Below are 27,507 nucleotides of genomic sequence, written 5' to 3'. Positions count from 1 at the left end.
CAGCAGGCTTTTCTCTCAGTGTGTCACGCTGCTCTCCGTCATGTGATGACACTGTGTAGGGCTTGTTATCGGGGGGCCTGTGGGCAGCTGCTGGGTGGAGGACAGGCCTAGTGGCACACCGCACGTGAACCAGCTCGACCACTTTGACGTAGAGTTTCATGGACCCTGTATGACCACGCTTGCTGCTATATAGCCATGAGATCCTCTGCAGTGTAGAGAGAGAAACCCTTCTGCTGCTTTGCTGTTTGGGAGTGGATGACAGATTTTTCCTAAATGGCTGAGGAGGTTTTAATTCCATCGTCTGGGAAAATCACATCGGTAAGTTCAGACTGAATCTAAGAATCAGGTCAGATCAGGAGCTGGGGCCGTCAGCTGACTGATCCCCTACTGTTTAGACATAGAGTCCCAGCAGCTAATAGCATTTACTACCTACTTTCAAACTTTAACACTCCTGTGCTTGGGAGATAGAGGATCAGTAGCTGCACTCAGTATTAAGAGATACCGATAGTAGATCACCAAATCTTAAAATCATAACATTTACTATGACAAACAAAACCTACACTGTAAAAACTGTTATGAGTCAACAATCTTGAATATTTGTTGTTGTTGGGTGAACTCACTGATATTTTGAGTTGGGGCAGAGTGAATAATATACAGTAGGCTTCAGTACAGCCTGCATGAAAAAGCACTTTGAACCAACTTCAAGTCAACATGTGAATTATATTAATCCGACTTGATTCAATTACAAAACTTGCTATGAAAATGAAGTGTAACTTTAATAATCTTCAATATTTTTTTTACCAGCTCTTCTTTTCTGTGTATTGTTTCATATCTGCTTTGAGTAATTAGTTACCACAATTCACTTTACTTTCATAATGTTAACAAGGACTTGTTTATTTTATGTTAAATAACCGAATACACAGACTCATTCATAATCAAAGATGGACTGTCAGGCTTCAGGGGGAGTTGTGTGTGTTTTGAGCTTAATCATTCTTGCTGAGTGTGTCAGTGTTACAACCATTACATATCATGTTTTGGCCTCATTTTAACAATGCTATAACCATAACAGCATTAAGAGTACATTCCAATAGCATATAGACACTTGTTGCATCATATATCACAGACAAGATGATATTCACAAGTGTGCATGTGTGTGGTGACAGAATGAGAGGAGTGAGTGCATCTGAACATTAGTGTTTGAGTCACTGACCTGTGTGAAATCTGCTTCCATTTAGGCACTGATCGCCCTTCTGTTTATTTGTCAAAGTTAAATATAGTGCATAATTATAACCCATCAGATTGTTCTTCTTCAAATAAATCTCATCCATCATATTGAAAAATCATGCTAAGGTTCCCATAATAGACTGTACAAAGACAAGGCCGGTGGTTACAATGTACAATATATTTTGTATTTTATAATTGGTTTCTAATGACTTAATATCATTGTTTTCTGTTTTTAATTAGTGCTTTTTAAAGGACCAGTGTGTAATAATTAGGGGGGATCTATCGGCAGAAATGGAATCTAATATTAATAAGTATGTTTTTCTTTAGTGTCGAATCACCTGAAAATAAGAATTGTTGTGTTTTTGTTATCTTAGAATGAGCCGTTTATCTACATAGGGAGTGGGTCCTCTCCACGGAGTCCGTCATGTTGCACCGCCATGTTTCTACAGTGCCCCAAACCAAACGTTGTTAACTTTTACTGCTTGGACCGGAGTCGATAACGTTACTTGCTCCTGTCGCCGCCTCTTTCTCTCTCTTGCTTCACCACTCACTTCACAGGTACACACATGCTCTGCGCACTGGCTCTGCTCCGAATGACCTACAACTGGCTCCAGAGAGGTCCATTAGCATTTTCACGCTCTCCAACATGCTTGGCACACGGGAGAGGCTTCAGTTGGTTGCAATCTCCTCACCTCACTGCTAGATATACTGCCAGATCCTACAGTACACACTGGACCTTTAAATCATAGTTTTAAACACCAATGCATTGGGGTCCTCAGGGACCCCAGTGGGTAGTCCTTGTATGTTAGTATAGCCTATTGGTAGGATGAGGGTAAACCCAAATGTTGACTTATTTCTCACGTAACTTCCATACTTAAGTAATACCACTTCCGCAGCTAATTTAACTCAAACAACAATCTTTTCCTAAACCTAACCAAGTGGTTTCCTGTGAAAAGACTGTATGCATGTAACGAATGGAAATTTGACACGTATTGCTGGATATTCTTAGGAAAACGGATGGAAAATGAGGACTAACACGTTGAATTGAATGGGCTGTCATCTGTTAGTTAGGTAGGGTCATTAACATCTGCAGCTTTACTATTACATTACATGTTAGAAAATCCAATAATCCAACTGTATAAGATATGTTAATGTGAAGTATGATGACTATCTTTTAGGGCATGTTAAAACGCTAGGACGGAGTACCTTCATATGTGTATGCTAACATAATAGTATATAGACATGCTGTCATTCATTCATTGCATAAATATACATGAAGACTATTTGCTCTGCTATTATTCAAATGTGTATGCCACAGCGTTAGTTCTAACATTAGTACCACCCAGCAGTGTGTGTTAAGTGTTAGCATGGAGAGGAGCTACTGAACAACAGTATTTTAAAGTGGACCAGGGTTCATTTTGATATATATATATTTTTTTTTAATCACTTTTATAGCTATCATTCACATCTTTTTCCCAATGCAGGCTTGTTCCTCATAGTTTCTACCTTGACATTTTAAAGTAGAGTTGGATATTTGTTTTTTGACCAGATGCTGGTCACGCTGTTAGGAAAAGGCTGTGTTTTTGCCTCTCAGCTCCCTCTGAATTGGCAGCCAGCCATGCCCTTTGGTTTGGTTGAAGTGGGGAATGTGAACAATGCAAACAAGAAATTTTAGAGCAAATGAAGAGCTTCATTATTCAGACCTTCACTGTTTAGGAACAGCTGACATTTTATCTTAAAAACATGCATGAAAAGCAGCATTGAGGTTTTTTTCGTCAGATAACTTATAATAGAAATTTAAGGGCCTCATGTGCTTCAAACAAAGTGCTTTGTTGACATCATGGGGTTTGTGTCTTAACTTTGCACTGCAGCTGGCACAAGATCATGCAAGAATCACAGGATGAAATGGCACACAAAAATCCGGCCCAATTCCAAACCACCCTCTACACCCTCTCCCTACCCGCCTCCACTCCGTTTGCACGTTCGCGTGGAGGGTCCGCCATATTAAGAGCCATCCCAAACCAATTAGCGAGGAGTGGAAGTGGGTTATAAAACCCTCCAACAGCGAGTCTGCATCGATGCCGACTTAACCAGCTGCCCCTACTGACGACGTGCAACGCTGTTGGTCGGAGGTCAAAGGATCCCTTTGAAAATGGCCATGCAAGTTTTTCCTTGCCAAAATTTAGCCCAAGTTTGGGGTATGATTTAGCCTCCTTGGCGACAAGCTATGACATGATACCAATGGATTCCTTCGGTTTTTCTAGTTTCGTATGATGCCAGTATCTTCACTCTAGCTTTCAAACTAAGTCCGCTACAACCTAAAAATCGCAAGTTGCCTTTATGCGTTAAAGAAATTAGTGGCGTTAAAATGAATTTGCATTAACGCTTTATTATCGTGTTAACTTTGACAGCCCTGATATTTATTTATTTATTTGAAAACAGGATCATGATTACTCTCATGTTTGGTACCCAACAGTCATGTTGAATGAATATTTGAATGGGTTCATGATACATGTAATGCATTAATAGAAACACTTACAGGGGAAATAATGAGAATCTACAGCTTACAGTATTGGCAACCCATGCAACATGTCATATTCACATTACCAAGTCACCTAAGGTATTGCATAAGCATAAGAAAAGTATTTCTGATGCTGATATTTATTTATAGTTAGAGGGAAGTTCATTCCGAAGTGGCCTCTGTATTTATACCCTACACATTAAATAAGGGTGCTTCATTCAGCTGTGAATGTGACTACAAACAGAGTTCACTTCAGGGAGAGCGTAGGGGCCGGATTGGATCTGAGCTATAAATCCATTTTGTCAGGCTTCAGAGGTCTGTACTACGAAGCGAGTTCAACATACCCAGGGTATCTTCTCGTTATCTGGCTTCACTAACCCTAACAAACGAGATCACGCTAAACGGTCCTACGAAGGTGGTTATCAACTCGGTAAATCAACCCAGAGTTTCTCAGTCTGGCTGTGAGCACGTTCACATGAACGGGGCGGTGTTTGCAGTTTATGACCAATTACAGACATGGACAAGTCCACAGAGAGGCAGAGCGGCACATTTAAAGGGACTGTTTGTAACTTCTTACACGTATAAATCAATCCGTGTGGGTCTCCCATGCGCGCTTGCGTGTGGCTACGCTGTTCAGACTCAGACTCCAACACAAACTACACGGAAGCATATCTAGTGAAGTCCGTCTTGCAAAACAGTGTTGGCCGCAGTCGGAGGATGCGGGGGAGACCGTAGCTTTGGTCTCCAGGGCCGGAGTCTCTGTTCCTCTGCCTGCTTGCCTTCACTCACACATCGCGCTCGTTCTCGCTCTTTCGCTACACCTCTACACGTGCATGTGCGCACACTACACACTGCAGAAGAGTTAGTAGCTCTGAGAATATCTAGTGAATGTACAGTGGACGTTTGTGCAGAAATAACTGCTGCAGCTCCTCCAGACCAACAGAGGTTTCTCGTGTCTTGTGAAGTGACGGGGCTCCTCAGCGAGTTACGTTAGCGTCTCCGACCGGGTGCCGGTGTCTCCCCTGTTCCCTCCGGCCGTGGTCGGGAGGCTGAAGCAGGAAAAGCCAACACTAGGAAGGTACAGAGCAGGAGGAAGAGGAGGAGAGAAAGAGAGAGAGAAGTGTGGTACGCGGAAACGAAGCAGCATGTAAAATTATGGTATTCTGGAAATTATAAGGTTTAGTATAATTATATTGAATAATTTAAATGATATATGTGCACACATACTTATAAAAGGCAGAAGTGGTAAAAACGAAGAGCCGTTTGGGAGCCGAAAGAGCCGGCTCTTCTTGGTGAGCTGAGCCAAATGATCTGGCACACTAAAAAGAGCCGGAATTCCCATCACTAATTTGTAATTTTAAAACTGTGCCTGTTTTTAGTCTGGATTATGATTTAAACTTCATCATATGTAATATTATCATGCAATCACCGCACATAGCTCTGATTGGTCAGTAGGCGGTGCTTTATAGGAGTTGATCTCTTATCTGGAACATAACCTGCTCTGGGGCAGGACAACGGACAGATCAGCGTCCTCTAAGGAGTTACTGCAGCTACAGGTGTGGCTCAGGTGTGTGAAGGACCTGAGAGCCGGTGAGACCACAGTGAGAGGAGACAATGGCGGCTCCTGAAGAGGTTAGAGTAGATGCTGCAATAGCATCAGTTACATCAGAACTGGAGAGTATTTCTTCATTGAGAAAACTTTACTTACTTTGATTGACAGGTGGTTCATCCAATCACCTTCCAAGTGTTTATTGAAAGTATTTTTTATTAGCCTGCATTAAAATACCATATTTTAATGCAGGCTAATGAAAATAAATACTTAACTGTATGCATATTGCCATTCAGTTAAGTACTGTTATTATTTTAACATTGTGATCATTCATTTTTATTTTTTAAAATTATTCATGTGATAGTTATTGTTACGGTTATATTGTGTTTATGAAGACTGCTGTTCATATATTGTTGTTAGAGGTTTGATGAATCTGTTATTACTGCAGTTGTTGAGATGAGGATGAGAAATGTCTGAAGTTCACTGGACCAATAACTATAGAGTGTACTGTATACAGAGCTATTCATGGAACAACAGGGAGAGGATACCACTATGGCTTTTGACCTTTTATTTTGCTGGGATCACTTGTCTGCTGGGACAGAAATAAATAGCAATGATTAATACTTTGTGTTACAGACATGCTGACAGTGTACATTGAAACTATCACTTTTTTCCCTTTCTAATCCCCTCAGTTTGTTTATTAGTGTGGGCTGTACAGACATCTGACAGTTTGTGAATTCTGTAAAACACATATCAGTTACGGACTAAATAAATATTTCCACAAGATTGATTGATGTACATCCAGCCTTCTTTCTTTCTTTCTTTCCCTACCTACATATGCTGTATATATAATGCACACACTTATCACATCAGCATTGATTCATTTAAAAAGAGTTGACATTTAAAATCACAAGAAATCCTGCAGGACTTGGACCTAGATATGGAGATAAAAAGAAAGACATTGAGGAAAGTAGAAAGAGGAGTCAGTGATAGTTGGCTTTGCCAATGTGAAACGTATAAAGACAGGATGCACTGACTAGAAAAGGTCAAGCCTGGCTTGTTCTGTTATCTTGGATTTCTTAATTCTGCTTTTGTGAAGTAGCCCTCTGGTTAGCTGCGTCTAACAATTTTTGTATAACTTTTCATGTGACCAACCGAGAGCAACACAATGAATCTTCCAGGAGAGACTGTCTGAATGTGTTTTCATCTCTGTTTATATGATTCATCGAGCCTCGCCCCTCTTTCTGACTTGGACAGACTTTTTGTGCAAACTTCTGGTTTGGTTGTTCAGAACAGCTAGAAATACCCTTGCCTTTAGAAGTGCAGCCGGCTAGCACTTTGTGCAAACAAGTTTGTTTCAAGCGTATGCCGGTCTTAAAGGTCCCAACACCCTTATACTACTCACCTCCCCACCATGCTCTAGATAAAACTTCCTTAACACATCTCTTTCTCTCTCCTGCTGTCTGCAGCAACTGACCGGCTCTTTGTTGGCGGTGGCATTCCTCACCTCCTTCGGGAGCTCCATGCTTTATGGCTACAATCTGGCAGTGGTCAACTCCCCTGCTGTGGTAAATTGCAAACACACGCACACACACACACACACACACACACACACACACACACACACACACACACCCTTTGACCTTTGGCTGGATTATCAACCTGGCACAGTGGGCTACTGTTGGGGGGCCCAGCACCCCAAAAATCCCAGATTCTCAGTGTGTTAAGTGATTTTTGCTAATTTGATTAATTGCATTTGAACCACTAAAGTATAATATCAACACAAACGGACGCTTCAGTTTTAGGTCATTTTGTAGAGGAGCCCTGTGCTCACCTGGTACATACCCGTAAATAAAGTGGTGTTAATCAGATGTTAAGTTTCGCCCAGAGGCCCCCTAACAGGTTAATCCATCCATGCTAGAGTTGACAGAGTATTTTACATGATACTTACAGTGTACTCTCTAAATGTGAGTTTATAGGCCCTTTTCACAGCAGCCAGCATGTCATAGCAGGGTAAACAATGTCATAGCAGGTTAAACACAGGTACAACTTGATTAAATCAATTATGGTCCCATTCTATTTAGTGTGTTACAGCCATTCCAGTGAACCAGCATCCAAAATACCAACCAGGACCCTATGGATCAGGGCCATGATTAGTGTTATTAATAACACCTGTGTTTACCCTGCAATGACATATCAAACTGGCTGCTGTGAAAAGGGCCTATACAGGTCTCCTGTCTGTCCCCAGAGTGAAATAGAAGTCAGTAGGTCAAAGGGCCTTTTTCTTCATACCCCCATCTTATGGAATAACCTCCCTATGGACATCAGACAGTCTGATTGGTGATAGGTGGGAGTTTTGTATCAGTCTATGCCAAGCCCCCCAGAATGAGCGACGGGCTTTGAAGCAGTAGCCAAACCGTGGAACTACAACTTCCAGGTCCGTCACGTGATGCCATTGGGCCCAAAAATACTTTTTTAGGTAAATGAGCTTCCCAGTACGAACACTTTAATGGCCATTATTTAAACCATTAGGTCCTAAAAGTTGTAAAATGCACTAATAGCCCCGAGGGCTAGGAGGGGGACTTAAGGGAAACACTAGTGAGCTTGCTCTATGGGCATCAATGGATGCAGAAGATTGCATGAAGATCCGGATAATTTTATACTCAAAAGTCAAACTTTTTTTACTTCTTTTCATTGAAATTAACGGCGCCCTGCCTCCAACGCTGTATCCATTTTTTTTATGCATCCACTGTTTATGCTTATTGTCTGCGTGTGCGTTTGTTTACTTTAGGTCTGACAAAGTGTTGTTGTATGTGCTTGCTGGACACAGACAGGGTGTGTGAGTAGTTGATGGAGAGAGTGTGTGTGTGTGTGTGTGTGTGTGTGTGTGTGTGTGTGATGGGATGCTTGTTGTCATGAATGTGAACTGCATGACATCCAGGACTTTAAGGAATGCAGCTTCTGGCCCAGTCAGTACGGATGAGTTGTAGCTACTCTTTCACCACTATACCTAGAGAGAGAACTGACGTTTTAAAACTGATTCTGAGATTTTACTTAAGCAGACGTTCAACTAGCTGTTCAACTCCACTTCAGCGTTGTAATCGTTTCTTTTAAGGTGTAATATAAGCTATTGAGTTCATTTACAATATTTCCTTTCCTGTTCAGTGGAAAATGACAGGAGAATAGAATCGCACATATTGCACATTTTCACTTACACAAACAGACAGAAACGTGCTGGAAGTAGATCCGAGATCTCTGTTGTCTGAAAACGTCTACAGCCTTAAGACCTCCCTGTCATGTTATAGTTCAACTCGCTCCCTCTGTCAAGCTGCAGATGTTTCACCCGCAACGGCCTTTGATTTATGGGAAATAGTGCTCGTTTAAAGCTGCTAGAAACTATTTAAAGATATTAGATTTCTTTTTGTTGTTGTTCATTTTTAATTGCCATCTTCATCTAGACATATGTCACAAACTGTTGAGAAAGGTTATATTCAGGCTGGATTTATAATCATTCATGTTATCACATTATGATTGAGGTTTTCTTAGTTCTTAGTAATTGCATAACCTGCAATTTCAGGTTTCACATTGGCTCTCTGTAACATTACAACATTGATCATTGTGCCGGTATCGGCTAATAACAACCAGCTATCACAGCTAGTGAACTAGTTAGCTAGACAACAACCAGGCTTTACAATGCCAATGATGTTATTTTATCTAAAGCTGAATATGGATAGGCCTACATTTGAGCATGTATAAGGAACTTGTTTTTGCCCCTGTTATAATACAAAATGTGACTTATTTTGATAATTTTCTATTTCTGTTTTTGGAAGCAGAATACCAATCTAATTCAGTTCTGTATCTCTCTTTCTCATCCTACTATTGCTGTACTAAACTATAATAAGCCTGGTGATACTTTACCGTAAAATAAAAGAGGCCTCCTGAGGTCTTTGTCTTCAAAATCAGGCTTTCAACTGAGAGCGAGTCACATGAATAAAAAGCTTCCAGTTGAGTAACGGCATGTGTCTTCCTCCTGCAGCTGGGGGAATTGACGCTGGTGCATCAACTCGTGCCATCACATGGTAAATTGATTAGGAGGCTGAGGTCAAAAAGAGATTTGAGGATTTGATTAGACAGAGACTGAAAATGTGTGAGTGAAAAAAAAAAGAAAGAGAGAAAGAGAGTGTGTATGTAGTTGTCTTGTGAAACCAGAATATCTTGGCCACATGATTCACAAATACAAGGTTTCCTCTCTTATCAGGAAGGAATGCTCTCTGATTGGCTCGAAGAGGTGGGATCGACCATATCCTGCTTTCATCCAGTGATCATTTCCTCAACAAAAAACTGATGAAAACATTTTTTTTCGATGGCTTTTTTCTTTCACAATGAAAACACGATTAAAACTAGATAAAAAGTAACCATTGAAAATGATAACTATGCTTAAATGATATTACATCAATGAATAATAACTAAACGTTAATGTGAAAGTGGACAAATGAACTGATTGCTGTTTTAATGCAAAGTCATATTCAGAATCACACACTGTAGCTCCGGAGAGGTCAAACAGTTTCCTCCACTACCCGCTTTAGCTGTTTGACTTCCTGTTAATAAGAAGCATCTTACATTCAGTTATGTTCTTTCTCTGTCAGTAATGTTATCTGACTATCCCAGTTTGTAAATGTAACAGGGACATGGTCGCTAATAATGATGAAGTGGACCTTTGAGTCTGAAATATTAGATATAATTGAATTGCTGGTGAGGAAGAAGTCAATTTGTGAATTGTATGAGAAACATATTTTCTCCTAGATTACATTTGTTTGTGACGTATCACAAATACCTTTCTAATCATAGTTCGTGGACATCCACAATAGAGTTGTTCGGATACCGATAATAAGAGTATCAGAAATGCGTCAGATACTGCCCAAAATTCTGTATGAGTTTTTATTAACCCAGAAAAAAATCAACTTGTTTAACCGGATTCTTCTTCGCCGCTCCCAAACAGTAGCCTTCACTGTGCTGTAGCATTGGATGTATCATGGCCACCACTGGCAACTACAGTTTTAGAGCAGCGAAGAAGAACTGATTGCAGGTAGTTTGTCAAGTGACGATAGCAAACAACAACAGTGCTAGTGGAGAGTGTAACGGTAGTTACAGCGAGGAAAATGTCAACTTTCTTTTTTTAACATGCTGGTATTGGATCGGTACTCGGTATCAGTCGAAAATGTCATTGGAACATCTCTAATCTGCATAGGAGTTCGGGGTAGATGGGTGGGTCAACACAGGACTTGCACCCAGGGAAACTTCGGTTTGTGGTCCGTGTAAAACTAAAAGTCAACGTTGACTTATTTTAATTCACGTCCATAACTTCAATGACTTAACAAACATACTTATTTTAAGACAAACAATAAATGTTTTCCTAAAGATAACCACGTTAACCATGTGTTTCTGTCCAGTCACGGCACAAAGTGTCTGGCACTATTTCAGAAAGTAAAAAAATATATAAACTTACAGCCTGAAGTCAATGCTTTGGTATATCTGTAACTATTATTGAATTATCTTTCAGTCATACATCACGAATGATCATGGTTTTTCATTGTTTCTGCCACCTCACATACCACCTTCCTCTTCTGACCTTTCCTACCTCCTGTTTCTGCTATCCCGTCACCTCTCAGTACTTAAAGGAATTCTACAACAAGACAGTGGTGCGTCGTTATGGAACAGGACTCAATGAGGAGACCCTGACCCTCTTGTACTCTCTCACTGTGTCTGTCTTCGCCATCGGAGGTCTGCTGGGCTCCGTCATCGTGGGCGTGCTGGTCTCTCGCTACGGCAGGTAGGACATTTTGTTTTTACAGATTGTTCTGGAGATGACTCTAGATTCTAGACCAGTTCTACAACAGTAAATGTTGGTTTCTTTTAACCAAGACCACAGTATTTTTCCCAAATTAAGCCACCTAAATGCTGTGTTGTTTCAATGTTGTCAAGTTTGTTATGATGCCCTGGGGATGAGAGCGAGCCATTATTAACTCAGTGTCAATCGCTGAGAGAAAATGGTCGGGGAGTGTGGTGACGTAGTTTAAAGAGCGAAAAAACACACACATAGGGCAGGTGCGAGGGGGGGTTGATCAAACACAGGGCTTTCAACAGGAGACCGCTGATCGAGTACCGTGTTCACAACGTTCAGTTTCATTTCCACTTTACAAATGGAATTTTAAGCCCAACCATGATGCTTTTTTTAAAACTTAGTGGTTTTGTTGCCTAAACCTAAGCAAATGTTTTTGTTTATTTCACAAACTTAAGCACGTGTTTGCTGCGATTGTAAAGTGATGCCAAGGGGTATGAGAAAGCGCCAGTATGTGACGAGTAGGGATGACAATGTGTTGGTTGTAGACTGCTTTTGTAGAACAAGTTGAGTTTGACATCAAGCAGGGAATATTTATCCTCAGAAGCCCTCAGAGCTGTATTTGGATGTTGGCTCTGCTCCGTCCTGTCACCTTTACCCAATAACCCCCGTAGACCACCCAGCCATGAGGGTGGATGGTGTCCAATTGGCAATGCCAGCCTGAGAGACGCTTTGCAGCATCTGGTGCTGCCACCAACATGAACACCTGAACGCTCACCGCTAACACAGTCACAGCAAGGAAACATATACATACTTTATTTCTGAATGAAAATGACACTGATAAACACGGTCCACTATATGTAGTGTTTCATATCCAAAAGAGAAATAGATGGGATAGCAGAAGTTTAGGAATTAAGGCCCTCAGAGACAGACCCTACACTGGCACAAAAGACACCAGATCAGGGCCTTCTATCAATCATGGCTCTGTCCTCTGTATTCAAAGCCTCCTCCCCCGGTGCCCTGTTGTCCTTCACAGTGTCGTCTCGTCCCCTCTGCCCTTCAGAAGTGTGCTAGTCCTCAAAGTGCAGAGGAAAGTTCTTTTATATTCACTGCAAATCAGCCGAGAGCTCCATTCATCTCCACTATTTCACAGAACTTCAGTGGGCATTTACATGCAAATTAAAAGCAGGCGATTTATAATCCCATTTACAGGCTGATCAGTTTCTTCACACAGCAGTGTTTTATGGGTAATCATGACCAACCTTGTGAGCTGTGTTAGCGTTTTATGGCTAATCAGGAATTATACAGGCATACATGTCTATCATTATGACAGTGTGTATATCAGGCGAGGGGGTTACTGCCGTCGGCCGTACACTACTGCTGTCCTCACAGTTTTTATAAACCTCTGGGTCATATGCTTTTATGTATATTCATAATATTTGTGTGTGTGTGTGTGTGTGTGTGTGTGTGCACTTTCAGGAAAGGCACGGTGGTAAAGACGACGGTGCTGGTGTTTATTGGTGGCACACTCATGGGCTTCAGCAGGATTTGTGGTTCACCTGAGATGGTCATCGTGGGCCGCTTTATCACAGGAATTCACTCAGGTACACACACACACCTATACATACACATCTGCATCCACTGCACACTGAGTTGAGCCCATTTACTGCTGTATGCATGGGGCATGTACACTATACGGCCAAATGTATGCGGACACTCCTGTTCCAGTCCATTTCCTGTTTCAATGTGGCAAAGCCAGCTCCATAAAGAAACGCTTTTCCCTGTTTGGTATGAAAGATCCTGAACTCAACCCCATCAAACACCTTTAGGATGAACTGGGACTCTGACTTTGAGCCATACTTGATCACCCATCATCAGTGTTGGACCTCATTTTCTTTTTCATCCTACTTGATTTTGCAGGACTGCATCCAACCATGTGTTATTTGGTAAGATTCAGGAATCCACATGCTTTGTTCGAGTGTCCACATCATTTTGTCCATGTAGTGTCGGCCTCTCTATTGGCTCTGTTTGCTCAGATACTTCATATTTTTTACATTACACTTATTCTGTAGCATTGAATTATACCATGAAGTCTTTATTTGAAATCAGTGCATTGTTACCTAGATCGTCTTCTCTGCTTTCTTTACTGCAGGCATCTCTCTAAGTGTAGTACCGATGTACCTGGGTGAGATAGCACCTAAGAACCTGCGAGGCTTCCTGGGTCTCGTGCCGAGTATCTTTATTGGCACCGGAGTCTTCGCCGCCCAAATCCTCGGCCTACATGAGCTTCTAGGAAAGGTAGTCAATGCTGCTTTCTAACACACGGTGTGTGGAGATTATTGCTGAAAAAAAAAATCTTTATGTGGCTCTAGACCGATGCATGAGATATCCATCATATAACTTACCACATGAGAGTAACATTCTCAGCATGTGTGTAAGTATGACTGCGTTGTAACTGTTACAGGAGGAGCACTGGCCCCTCTTTCTTTCAGTGGTGGTGGTACCCACCTTCATCCAGTTGATGCTGTTGCCATGGTTCCCAGAGAGCCCCAGGTACCTGCTGATGGAGAAGCACAACATCCATGCCACCATCACAGGTCAGTGTTGTACCACCGCTGCACATCAACAAGGAGGTGCTTTACAGAAAGAAGAGAACACTGTGTTTTACCAACATTTTGGTCAAGAGTTAGAGTAATAAAAGGCCAATAAAAATAATTTGTTTTGTCACAGTTGAGTAGTAATACATTTTGAGAAATCCATTCTTTTATTGCACTATGGCAGCCTTGAATCGTGCCTACCTTCACAGAGATATTACTAATAAAAGAGAGATACTTTTCAAGTACAATACATCAGCTGGTAATAGCTGTAATGACTCATGCTATTCAGATGTGCTCTTCTATCTTGATCCATGATGTGCTGTGACCATGCGGCTTCCTGTCCCCCGTCTCTCAGCCTTGAAGTGGTACAGAGCCAAGTGTAACATCCAGGCTGAGATTGAGGAGATGCAGGAAGAGCAGCGCTCTCTGTCGTCGGTGGATACGATATCAGTGTGTCAACTGTTCATGGACGACACGGTCCGTTGGCAGGTGCTTAGCGTGATGGTCATCAACGTCGGCATGCAGCTGTCCGGCATCGATGCTGTAAGGACTCATTGATAACTGAGTAATGTATACATAGAAGAAGACGGGGTCGGTATGCCGTGCTGTGAGCGACAATGGGACTCATGCAGCAACCTAAATAACGTCTTAAATTTCTGTTATATTTTCTCTTAATTTTCTGGTAAGAGAAAAAATAAGAGACGTCAACTCCAGATGCATCTAACGTTCTTACCCATCCAAATCTGATCTTACCCAAGTGTGCTGAATGATGTATCCCACTAGATCATATATTGGAGGTGTGTGGCCGATTGATTATTATTACCATAGGTAACGCCTCCCAAACACTATAGGGCAGGTGTTGTGTCATGTGCAAATACTCTGGCACATGCCCAAGAAGCTATAAGAAGGACTACAAAGAAAGAAAGAATGAAAGAAAGAAAGAAAGAACAGGAAAATCCAAAAAACATTGAAAAGCAGAATGTAAGCCACGCAATATAAAATAGTCAAATTGAATACCAATGGTTTTTATAATCTTTATTAGGATCAATGGACCGATAGTATTTCTTTAGTCCACAAATTTGATAACCCAATTATTATAATTAGTCTACAACACATAATAATCAAAATTTGATTATGTGATGTTCATGGTTTTTTTTATGTTCCTCAAATCTAAAACCTATGATTCCTCGCGTTGGACAAACAATTTGCGGACTGAGAAAAAAAATATTTTCCTTGGTAAGAGTGCTCTCGACCACTCGTAAAATGTTCTCTTACCTAAGAGAAGAGCAAGAATAAGAAAACATTGGTGAATCCCAGAGATTAATGGATACAAACAAAATAAGAACAAATCATGGATAAGAACAAAAATAAAGAAGAAAATGTGTTCATATATCGCTTCATATGAGGCCCATTGTCTTTTTTGATATTACTAAATACTATTTATAGTAAGTCCAAAATGTTCAAATGTTCACCACAGTTTAAGGTGATTCCCCACGGAAGAAATGCCCTAAACTCTTTAGATGTCCAAGCACACAAGTGTGGGCATCTTTGGGCATTGGAAAGGTATCAAGTCATTCCAAGCAAAAAGCTTAAGTCCAAGTGAAGTCACCAGTCATCAGTTAAATCTTTTTCGATTTTGTCATACCAAGTCTAAACAATTATGACTAGGGTCCCACTCAACTCTAAAGGCCTTCGCACAACAAGTCCATATTTTATGTCCGGAATTGTCACACATTTTAAAATAAATAAAACCTCAGGTTTACACACAGATTCTGAAACTTTTGTCCGAACATGCCATGCCCACGCCCACTTAGGAGACAAGAAGTGTATATCATTTCAAACCATTGGTGGAGCTTGTAATGCGTCATCTTTGTTATAGAGCATCTTTGGGTGATTCACTTCGTCTTCAAGCACAAAGCACTTTAGGAAAAACTAAATAAAAAAGAGATGCAGAAATTAAAGATAGATTGTGGCAGGTGATTGCATAAACAGCTTGGGATTGGGGATGGTCGCAAAACAAATGATGTAGGAAAGATTAGACAGTAGTGATTTTGCTCTAGGCAGCTAAACCATAGCTTCTTGTTAATGTCATTCATTCATTAGGACCGTTTGGAACTAGCGCTAGCCATTGGCTGGCATTTCCCTAAAAAGATGCCCAAAATACTCTGGTCGTATAAAGCACTGGTATTATCCAGAGGGTATTTTGAGGTTTAGCAGGTGTTTGCTTTAAAACGGTATCAACAAACATGTTCTGTCTCTATATCCCCTCTTTGGGCTTGCTTGCCATCAGCTGTTGGTTGCCAAATGGTGTCTGTTAAATGGAGTCTTTAGGCTACAGTGATGATGAAACAGCATCAGATGGTTTCAGTCAGTTCTGGCTCTTTTCACTTTATCTCCCTCACTTTCCAATCGTTCTGTTTGCTCTTTCACTGCCTTTGTCCACCTCGACCACTCCCCCCTGTTTCCACAGCTCCCTCATCTGATTGATCTAGCTTATTAGACAAAGACACTGAGATGAAAGTAGGCCTAAATGATCCCTCATTGTTTTATAAGCCTCGCGTGGTCTCGTGAATAAAGCCAAAAGCTGGTGTCATCATTTTTCTGCCCATACGATTAGCCAAATTCCCCCTCTGAATTATGCCCCGGAGATTCATTAATTATTCAAATGATTACCGGGGCGCCCGGGCCAGAAAGTGCACACTGTAAGCACTGGAGCTGAACTCATTAGCACGCCCTTCTCCAGGCTGTATTTTTAGCTGCTAATTAGCTCTGCCTAAACAAAGTGGAACAGTGCTGAAACATGCACATACTGTACTAAGAGCAGCACTGAGGACGAGGAGGATTAATGGTGATATTGGTGATGGCGGTGATGAAAACAGCAATACTAGAATGAGACGGATAATATATGACCGTATAGTGAAATTGATTTAAAGTCAAATTAATCAATTAATATAATCAATGAGGATGAGAGTGATGCAGATGATGGTGATGTTGGCAGTGATAATGGAGATAATGATTGTAACAGAGATGTCATGAGGACCGATACTTTGGTACCAAGTTGATGCCAAAATTTTGAAAACGTTATGTAACTCAGGTACCTGGGATCAGGACTCAAGACTAACAGCATTCCGACGTCCTGGGGGTAATAGTAAATTTCCCTGATAATGCTACATTGTGAATAACAAATCTGTATTGAAATTGGAAGGAGGAGAGCTAGTTAGTGCTAGCTGTTAGCAGCCGGTAGGCAGCACAGTCCTGCTTGGCTAAATAATGATGCTAACAGGAGGTTGCATTGCAGGCTCATACACCGTTCATAGCTATAGCCTACCTACGAAAAGTAATGCACTGTAATTCATATATATGCCACAATATCAATTCATATATAATCCACAAAATTGTGAACCAGGAAGTATAAAGAGCGACAAGCGCTGGGTAGGGAGGAGGTCGGGTTGGATAGGTGGGTTGAAAAACACCGGACTTTCGCCCAATAGAGCAGAAAATTGACACGTGCATCAAGTGTTGCTGGACATTTGTAGGAAAAGGCACGAAAAATGAGGAATAACTTTTCGTAAGATATCATACGAACCGTTGTATGACAATATACTGCATTGACATTGACAGTTACAGTTCATTGATTACATTATGATGTGTTGAAGCTCTATTTGGTAAAATGAGTATTGGGTGAAGGTAAGTTATAACGTTATCATGATCTAATCTTGTAAAGTTTTGTTTTTGGCGGGAAATTTGAGGCGGATCATCAGGAATTAATAATAAATTCACAAAAAACGATACGCAAACGGTGATAAAGGAGTGTATGTTGAAGTACATGGGAGTTATTGTTTTGTTTTTTTGCACCGTGGTATCGAATTGGGTATCGAGAATTGTGGAATTTCACTGGTATTGGTATCGACTACTAGATATCTGGTATCGTGACATCCCTAGGTGGTAATAATGATGGCCGAGGTGATTACTATACTTGATGATGATGATGATCGTGATGATCATGGTGGTATTATTGGTGATGGTGGTGATGATGAAGACGTTTAGGAAAACAGCAATACTTGAGAGAGAATGAGGATGCTAATATATGTGATTATTAATAATCCTAATAATTGGGATGATTTAATGATGATGATGACGATGGTGAGAGTTAGTTTGGTGACCATGACGATGAAGATGACAGTAACAAGAGAGATCTGGTGGTGGCGTTGATGAAGATATCACCACACCAAGAACAATGATGATGACGATGCCGAAGTTGATGACAAACAATAATTTTGAATATGTTGATGATGTGATGATGATAGTAATGGTGGCTGTGATGTGGCAGATGCTTGAGGTGATATTCAGTCCTAAGTGCGTGTGACAGTTGGCAAGTCTTGGCACAGTTCCTGGCACACCACAGGACCGCGTGTGTGTGTGTGTAACCGTTAATGTGTGTTAGTGTACTCGCTACCTGGTCCTCTAACCATCACCGTCTGCTGTCTCCAGTTAATACACCTCCTGTCCTGTCCTGCTCCCCCCGAAGCATCAAATTGAGTTGAATTGAATGTGAGCAAATGTCTGCCGTCTCTCCGTGGCGACGCTGTGCCACCTGTGCAGCAAGTCCTAAATGTCTGCCTCCTCGTTTGGATTTTTACACCATTGTTTTTTTTCTTCTCCAAGCATATGTCTCATTATGGGGAGTTTTTTTTTTACCTTTGCTTCTCAGCCAAACTGCTCACAGATGACTTTTAACTATCTAGCTGCTTAACTGTTGACTTTCCATTGGCATTGTTTCTGTGGTGGCGGCATGTAATTTTAACACATTACGTGCCACCACTACGGAATGAGCTGTTATTAAGAGATCGTGATCATTGCACATATTCCTGTGAGATCACGTTAGTTCAGGATTTGAGCATGTCTGACGTTGGCGCCCCCGATGGTAATATCAATAAAGACGAGGTGTGGCAGACGGCAATACATGCCACTTTGAGCATTGGGATGTCACTTGGCCAATGTTTGTTCAGCCTGGTCGCATTAAATGGCGCATTAAATGGCGCATTAAATGGCGCATGAATGACGCGGTAATTCGCAAGTCATTTTTTGTGCAATAAGACCTCCGTTCTTGCTTTTGGTGTGTCATTTGTACGCCATGTATATACGCTATGTATGTGTCTGTATTGACTGCAGTGTAAACACATCCACGTTAAAATGCCACGCTCAGAGCTAGTGACGTAGAATAAAAAGCGCAAAACTGCTTATGGCGGGCAGGAGTGGAGGTGGATGGGTCCAACAAACACAGGACTTTCAACCAGGAGACCGGTGTTTGTTTCCCAACGTGTTGTTGAGTTATTTTGAAGTGACGTTAGTGACATCTGTGACGTGTTTTTAGCAACGTTTGTGACGTGTTTTCTGAACTTTTGTTACGTTGTTTCTGTACGTATTTTCTTTTATTTATTTTAAGCCCAACCATGATGTTTTTCCTAAACCTAACTAAGTGGTTTTGTTGCCTAACTGAGGTTGTTACTGTAGTTTTATTGCGTGGTGTACAAATGACAAGTAAAAAGGTTAAATTGCATTTTCCTGACACGCAGAATGTCCTTGTAATGTCGTGCTCTTTATACGCCTTCCCGTGAGATCGAGTTGGTTTGTTGAAAACAGAAAGCTGACAATGTTTTATTAATTAAACTTGAGAACAACTTCATATGTTTTTTTCACTTTTAATCTGGTTTAATCAGACTGAATAGAGAAAGATACAGAGCTCCTGTGTTCTGTAATATTTTGGTTACTTTATTTTGTGAAGTCACATCCATATAAACCTCTCTAAAAAAAATCACAAAACCCCTTTATTCATTTTTTGATTGTTTTTCCACTTTTATTCTACATTTTTCAACCAGTTGACATGTGATCACAGGAAAATACAGTTTTATTCCGATTAGGCTACAGCATCAAATGGATTTCATATCATTTTAAGCACTTATTTTTCCACCACAGATCTGGTTCTATACCAATGACATCTTTGAGGATGCGGGTATCCCACTACCAGAGATCCAGTACACCACCGCAGCAACAGGAATCATAGAGATCATCGCTGGACTCATTGGGGTAATTTTACAAATTATATAGCTGTATCTTTATGTTGGTGTTGTGTCTAGAAGTTTTTTTTAATATACATGTGTTTTATTTGAGATAAGATGTTGAACCTGTTAGGACGGTACAAATTACACCTTTATCGTTTTTATTGGTAGATGAAGATTTGTGAAGTATTAAATTCCCATCAAAGCTCCAGCCTACTTTCAACCCGAGCAGAGGTTTAATCAGCCAGAATAACTGAAAACATCTGTGAGAGTGTTCAGATACATTAAAGCTCACTGAGGTATAGCCTACTGTATGTTTTTGCATATGTAGTGTGTATTTATTTAACGGTGAGCTGTGTGTCTCCTCCTGTAGTGTTTCTCCATAGAAAAGCTGGGCAGGAGGCCTCTCATGATCGGGGGTTTTACCATGATGGGCATCTGCAGTGCTGGAATCACAGTAGCCCTCCTTTTACAGGTTTGTTGGTGTGTTTGTCTTTACCTTTGTGACCCAAACCTTTCATATACAGGGAGATGTGGGTGAAAGGCAAGAGAGACAGTAAGCAAGCTCCCATCTCAGCAACTGCTAATGTGCCCTATTCTCCCTGTGTGTGAGAGACAATATACTGTATGTATTTCCAGCAACTACAATCCCAGTCAGCCTGAGGTCCACAGGTGCATTTACAGCTGTATGTAATGACTTTTTCATATTTTCTTAAATAATGAAAAATAATAACTTTAAATTGATTCTCTCATTTAAAGAAATCAAAGGAGAATGTGTCTTTACAATTCCATTATGCTTGGTATGTTTAAAGGATGTGCCCAATGTTGGAAACCCACGCTGACATGAGAACATACAAAGTCCACACAGAAAGGCCCCCAATCTGAGTTATTATCACCATGTCTCCTCTTCTTCCTGCCTCTCCCTTCCTCGCTTTCCCCAAGTGACTTCCTGGTAGGAGACGAGTGGAAGTGAGGGAGGAGAGGAAACAAGCAGAAGGAAAAGACAAATGAACACATCCCAGATGTTTAACAGGGGAATGAGTATTGGGAGGAACAGCTGGGTCTGTTTCACTTTCACTTGGCAGAACGCACTGTATTCCTGCTTTGCCCTGTGGAACAATGAATTACAAGCGGCAGCAGCAGCAGGCTGAGGTGTGAAGCGGTGTTGGAAAAGGATGGAGTCAAGTTTCTCATTAGAGGAAAATAACTGAATGTTTCTTCTCACAGCAGGTTCACTTATTGGTCATGCGCTACGTCAGTGTCGGCTGTGTGATCGGCATCATCGCTGGCTTCTGTATCGGTCCAGGCAAGTCGCTCTATACTGCACGTTAAATACTCTCACTCACCCCTTGTGATGATGTGGACTTAATTCAAGCTGTGCACTTGATAGTGGAACCTCCTGTATTGTTGTGCACCACTAATATCCTTCCATGTTAAACTGACCTGACCTGATTGCATTAAGCTGTTCAGGGGTTGTCCATCATATCACATGGTGTCAGAGGAGCTATGAACTGATAATGTTTGGTTACGGTGTAACCTTTGTTCTCTGAGTGAGAGGCTATCTCTTCAGCCTACATATACAATATGTAGGCTGGAGAGACGGTCCTGATATGATAGAGAACTACAGCTACAGGTGTGCACACTGCTACTGCATATTCACTGGGAAAAGAAAACTTTACAAACAGAAGAGAAAGAACACACTGTCAACTACTCTCTAGTCCCCTCTATTATGACAAATATTTTCATTATCTATTAATCTGTTCATTATTTTCTTAATTTAATCAATTCATTATTTGTTCAAAACATTGTCCATCACATTTTCCCAAGGCTCAAGCTCAAAACAATTCAGTTTGATATCATAGCAAACTACAAAAAAAGATAGTATTCCTATTTCAATCAGAGACACTTACATCAAGAAACTGACTATATATGCTGATGGAGCTCTCAATGAATCCAAGCAGCGACGAGGATTGTGCTGAGAGAGATAGTCACCTTAAAAAAGTACTGTTCCCTGCTTAATAAGGCAAGGCAAGGCAGCTTTATTTGTAGAGCACATTTCAGCAACAGGGCAATTCAAAGTGCTTTACACAAACATTCAAGAACATTGCGACAAAGTGCAAAAGGACAATAAGACATAATTAAAACAGTCATAAAAACATAAAAACGTTAAAGATTAGAAAATAAAAACAAGCTAAAAATAAAAGCTGGAATAGAAACTAAAATAGATTTGGTTTAATAAAAGGCAGCAGCAAACAGGAAAGTTTTATGCTTTGATTTAAAAGAACTAAGAGTTGTAGCGGTCCTGCAGTTTTCTGGGAGCTTGTTCCAAATATTTGGTGCGTAAAAACTGAACGCTGCTTCTGCTTAATAAGTGTTAACAGGTAGTACATTACAACCCCCAAAACAACAGAGCCACTGTGATCTACTCTGGATGAGCTCAGACAACATCCTGGCTATCCTCAGCTGAACATGCAGCTATAATGTACCTATGTAGATTATACACATGTTGCTCTTGTGCAAACCAGGCCTCTCTTAAAGCTAACCAAATTAGCAATGAACAGGAGTTCAGCTATAGATTCCTTTATGACAGGATGAACAACCGTAAACCAAAGTTTGAGTGAGTGACCAGCTAAATAGCATGATGAGCAAATAGAAAGCCCACAAGGGGAAACTATGCCCCAGACTAATGCTGCCCCAATGTTTTCTCAAAAGCCGTGAATCTTTTAGTTTTTTTAAATACCTTCAACTTTATGTCATTTCCCCTCACTCTCTCTGACAGGATCAGCAAATGAATGGAGCAAAAGTTTTATTACTGGGGAAATATTGCCATCTATGTCCACCCTAACATCATCATGGAGGGTGGTTCTATGCTACTACTACCACTACTACTACTACTACTACTACTACTACAGTACTACTATGCTATTCCCTAAAGAAATCTAATATAATTGAGTAAATGTTCTTCTGTGGGTCTAACATTCAGTTCAGAGTATTGAAAACCACATTTACTTGGCATTGTTGGGGATCCTTTATTTGCAAATAGAGCAGCTTTACCAGATTATTATTATTACATGCATTCAAATAGCAGATTTGTTGGCTAAACATTTATTCTGTGAACTCTACTACAGCATTGCACAACAAAATAGCTTTCAAGATTAGTAGTGCTGCTAATTGCCTCCTTTTAGGTGGTATGAGTGAAAATTTCAACATTTGTTGTGTGTTATGGTTTCAGAATGATGAAGACAGTTGGAGAACAATAAGATAGAAAATAGGATGGAGGCTCCACAGGATGATTTTATTTCCTTGGCAACTATCATGGATTTCCAAATGATGTACAGATTTTAGGCATTCTGTTATCAAATTGCTTAAACAATAGTGCATATAGCTGCCGTAAATATGTTTTAAATAATAAATAAATAAGGCAAATAATGTTTACAACATCTGGCTACACCCCTGCTCAGAGCGTGGACAGCGGGCAGCAGAAGCAATGCACTGTGATTGTTTACTCTTTAAACAAGTAGTCTAAAAGTGTAAGGTGATCTAGGGCAGCAAACGGTGATACATGACGCTGTACACCTGCATTAATACAATTGGATGCTACTTGCCACACAGCTGCGAATGAGCCAATTACTGTGAAGCATATTGCCAACAGCTGATTCCAATTAGCCAATACAAGCACAACTTCAGTGCTCTGCATGAACGCTATGCTTCATTTGAGAAGCTGGAACCTTTGAAACTTTTTGCTTTAAAAAATTACTTAAATTATGAATCAGTTGTCAGAATAGTTAAATTTTCTGTCAGTTGAGTAATCGATTAATCAACTGATCATTTTAGCTCTAATGTAGACTGTCCACAGTCACCATCTGCATTGGATTGGGGGTGGAGACAGAAGAGAAATAAAACCAACATATCTGCATAGAGCGATAGCACTATAGAGGGAAGTGAGGAAATATGTGTTTCAATCAGATCTGATTGCACCTTTTTTGTTAAATACAACAGAATTAAAGAATCAAGGTTAATACATCCTGCAATTTCTGCATGACTTCTGCACTTTCCAGGTGATAACCAGCACCACTGATGTGGTTGGTCTGCAGAGGTTCAGGTTGCTTTGTGTTATTAAATGGCTCCCTCTGGAGGTCATAACCTAAACATTCCTAAGGGGTCTCTAATTTGAAGAAAGATAGCGTCCTATTAATCTACATATTTACATATGGTTTGTCGAATCTGTAATCCGACGCTTAATTCATCATATTTACAAATGTTAATAGCTACAGGAATCACATACTGTACATGCTGCTCCACAGCATCTTACATTGAGTGATAAATATGCCTTTTTTTAATTTTTGTCTGTGTAGTTATGCATGCTGACAAATCCATGACCTCCTGTAAGAGAGATAATAAATAATGCAGTTTTAATGATAGAATATAATAAATATATTTTATATTAATATATATTGTATTCATATAATTAATAAAATATTAGAAATGTGCATTGTTTGATATATGACCTCCCGTCCACATAGTGACCCTCACCCGATCAGCTGATTCCATTCTCTAATTAGCTTTTCATCAGCCTTATTGGTGATGAATGAACATGAATAATATTTTCCATACACAGCCACTCATCAGTAGAACTGGTGCTTTCCTGCCCAAACACTTCCTGTTACAGTAGACTCATCTACACTTTTTTAAAAACAAGGTATTAGATTTGTGAAAACAAAATGCTGCTTTAAATCTAAAAAATTTAAAACCTTCTTCTACCGCCTCGTGGCTCGAGGAAATATGTGTCACAATGATGTTCAATCTATCAAGTAATGGAGTGACTTTACATTATTCGATTTTTCACAATTAATACTATCAAATTCTATATGATGTGACAGGAGACACCAGTTCTGTTGTGGTAGAGTATGAACAGAAGAGTTATTGTACAGAAATAAATGAAAACAAATGTCGGGTTCTCTCAGTTTGGGATTGGAGATTACACATGTATCACAGAAAGACTGCATAACTTACATCGGGGGTTGATTTTGAAAGATGTGGATGTATTGAAAGACACAATCACGTTGCATTGAGGGAAAATGTAGGAGGACAAGTTTTTGCAGCATTCTTTTTAATGTGTCTCTCATGAGCAGTCCAACTTAATCAAGGTACAATGCTAAATCACTAACGTGCTCCTTTCAATGAACTCATTCAACAGTGATTTGATGTTCTTGTATGTTTTGCTTTGTTGCCGTTCCAGCGGGGGTTCCCTTCCTGATCACAGCAGAGCTGTTTAAACAGTCCCACCGGCCAGCGGCCTACATCGTAGGAGGATCACTGAACTGGCTGTCTAACTTCACCGTGGGCTTCGTCTTCCCCTTCTTACAGGTGAGAGCTAAACAAAGTGCTGCCCTGCTTGAGCATTTCTCCTCCCTAGACCACTAAGGTTGCTCTGGTTTTAATTATAACAAAACCACTTTGTTAGGTTCAGTTAAAAACATCATAGTTTGGCTTAAAATTACTTTTGAAATTGATACTATACACAACATAAATGCAACAAACATAGGCTATTTTGTTAGGTTAAGTAAAAAAACATCATGATTAAAGCAAGTGAACATTGATTTTTAATTTCACTGGGTCTCCTGGGCGAAAGTCCGGAGTTTGTTGACCCCCTTCCTACGTGAACTTCCTTGGACAATCACTACAAATGTATTTGTGATACGTCCAAAAACTAACGTAATCCGTGACAAAATAGGTTTCCCTCGAAACATAATTTACAATGCAGTTTGTTGTATGGGAACATCATTTATAGGAGACAGGGCTGGAGAGAGTGTGCTGCGAGAATCAACTGCACACAGTCTGATTCTGAGATGTTGGCGTAGAAGACAAAACTAGGAGACATTCAAAAATGTTGAAAAGTTTTATTAGCTGCATTTGCTCCCAGTAAACTACTTGAATACTTGATAAATAATTGAATCAGAGTTATGATTGTATGGCTTTCCCATTTTTTAAATGCCTTCGTGCAAGCCGCCATCTCACTAAGAGAGAGAGAGAGAGAGAGAGAGAGGGGGCTGTGACATGCACCATTGGTCCCTGGCCATGACCAAACCAGGTACATTAGTTATATGGCATGTGTCTTAACCACAAGGCCACCAGATGCCCCTCTTCCTCCACTGCGTAACTGTTTACCAGAAGCAAATTCACTCAGAGCATTTTGCTAAAAGGAAACTCAATGAAATAGCTTACGGTAGTTTCGGTTATACATCAATTTACCTCAGTCAGACTGTCAGACGCTGCTCTGGGTCAACATCCCGGTAGTTGATTTTCTGCCTGCAGAAATCTAATCAAACCTTTTATTGAAAAAAATTGCAATTGTCGCAAATTTTCACCGCTGCTGGGATGAATAGATGTGATGCAAAATATTCACAGGCAAGTATTTCACATTTTCATGTTGTTTATTGGTGTGTAAAGGCCTTAACTCTTCAATCTCATATTTCTTTCCTCCTCTCTCAATCCTTCCAATGATCCTCCATCCATCGGCCTCATCTAACTCTCAGATGTCAGCGGGGCCTTACTGCTACTTGGTGTTTGCCGCCATTTGCCTGCTCGTAGCCGTCTACGTCTACATTGTGATCCCAGAGACCAAAAACAAGACCTTCATGGAGATCAGCCTGATGTTCTCTAAGAAGGAGGCGGTCCTAGAGACCCAGGGCCTGATGCACGGGGACCACCTGAAGCTGAAGAAGATGAACGTCTACGGTGGCATAGAACATGCTTCGCTGGAGTTCGACAGCTCTTCGTCTGTACCTTAAGTGAGCTTCGGGATCTCACTGGGACTACAAAACCACTCATTACTTCTTCACTATTCTGCTGTTTTTATATGTACACATTAACCAAACACCACATCACCTGGACTCAGGAGGTTGGGTGTACAGTGCTGGTATTTGCAACTTCTTATCAATTTGATGTTGCTGTTTGAGCCATTAAAGGAAAATTCAAGATAAAGCTGAAGTAGGCGAGATTGGAGCAAATATGATTATATAAAGTTATTTTTATACAACAGCCGCTATATCGTGACAGTAGTACATGAAACAGGTAACCTGAAAAAAATCATGTGCCTCTGTGTCCTCCGGTGTCCTCTGGTGCTCCTAACGGCATCTGCAAGATTTCACATACCGGAGGAAAACAAGCAGTAAGAGCGGATCTGATGTCTGCTGTCCAGCTGCCATCTATGTCAATCACTTGCAAACTCCGACCAAACGGTCAAACTAGGCCGCGCTGATCAAATATGAATCAATATTATGTTACGTTAATGCCTATTTCTCCACTCAAATGTTTTCAGAATCATCTTGTAGTGCACGGTTTAGCTGTAAAATGAGAAAGTTTGAGATGCCATCATCCGTCACCATTGTGAAATCTGGTGAAGGAACGCCAAGTTCCAGTCACATGACCGGAGCACAGCCAATAGGAACGCTCTCTCAATGAAATGACCTGTGATTGGTCATAGTCTCCCGTCATGGGATAGATGTTCTAAAGCCTGAAAACAGAGCCATGAGGAGGTGCAGAAGTCTAGTTTTCTCTCAGAACACTTGAATTACAATATGCTGAATGGTTATTATGGAATCTTTGCCCAATGATGCCAAAAATATACTGCCTATTGACACTTTAATTTAAATTGGGTCACCTTCCTATCAGTACTAATAACATTGTTAGCTAAAAGCTGAGATCTGGGACCAAGG

The 27,507-nt window shown here is 40.6% G+C and overlaps 1 protein-coding gene across 1 annotated transcript; it reads left to right on the top strand.

Moving 5' to 3' along the window:
- Positions 1–26,886, top strand: slc2a15a (solute carrier family 2 member 15a). The gene is made up of 12 exons (XM_037782776.1): positions 1–318; positions 6,764–6,862; positions 10,964–11,124; positions 12,613–12,737; positions 13,286–13,431; positions 13,598–13,730; positions 14,086–14,273; positions 19,707–19,817; positions 20,163–20,264; positions 21,017–21,095; positions 25,029–25,156; positions 26,326–26,886. Exons 1-12 carry the CDS (start codon positions 274–276, stop codon positions 26,578–26,580), a joined length of 1,572 nt encoding a protein of 523 aa, XP_037638704.1. The 5' UTR covers positions 1–273; the 3' UTR covers positions 26,581–26,886.
- Positions 26,887–27,507: the final 621 nt, after the last annotated feature.

This window comes from Sebastes umbrosus, chromosome 10 (assembly GCF_015220745.1).
Source record: "Sebastes umbrosus isolate fSebUmb1 chromosome 10, fSebUmb1.pri, whole genome shotgun sequence".
Taxonomy (NCBI): Eukaryota; Metazoa; Chordata; class Actinopteri; order Perciformes; family Sebastidae; genus Sebastes; species Sebastes umbrosus.
The sequence above is the reverse complement of the archived record's forward strand: the minus strand, read 5'-3'. Positions and strand labels throughout refer to the sequence as shown.

Bases quoted from the DNA above. Each gene is read 5' to 3' on its own strand.
- slc2a15a (XM_037782776.1), top strand. From the start codon at position 274: ATGGCTGAGGAGGTTTTAATTCCATCGTCTGGGAAAATCACATCG. The intron at 6,863-10,963 runs GTAAATTGCAAA...GTCACCTCTCAG, and splicing joins TGGTCAACTCCCCTGCTGTG to TACTTAAAGGAATTCTACAA. The intron at 25,157-26,325 runs GTGAGAGCTAAA...TCTAACTCTCAG, and splicing joins TCGTCTTCCCCTTCTTACAG to ATGTCAGCGGGGCCTTACTG.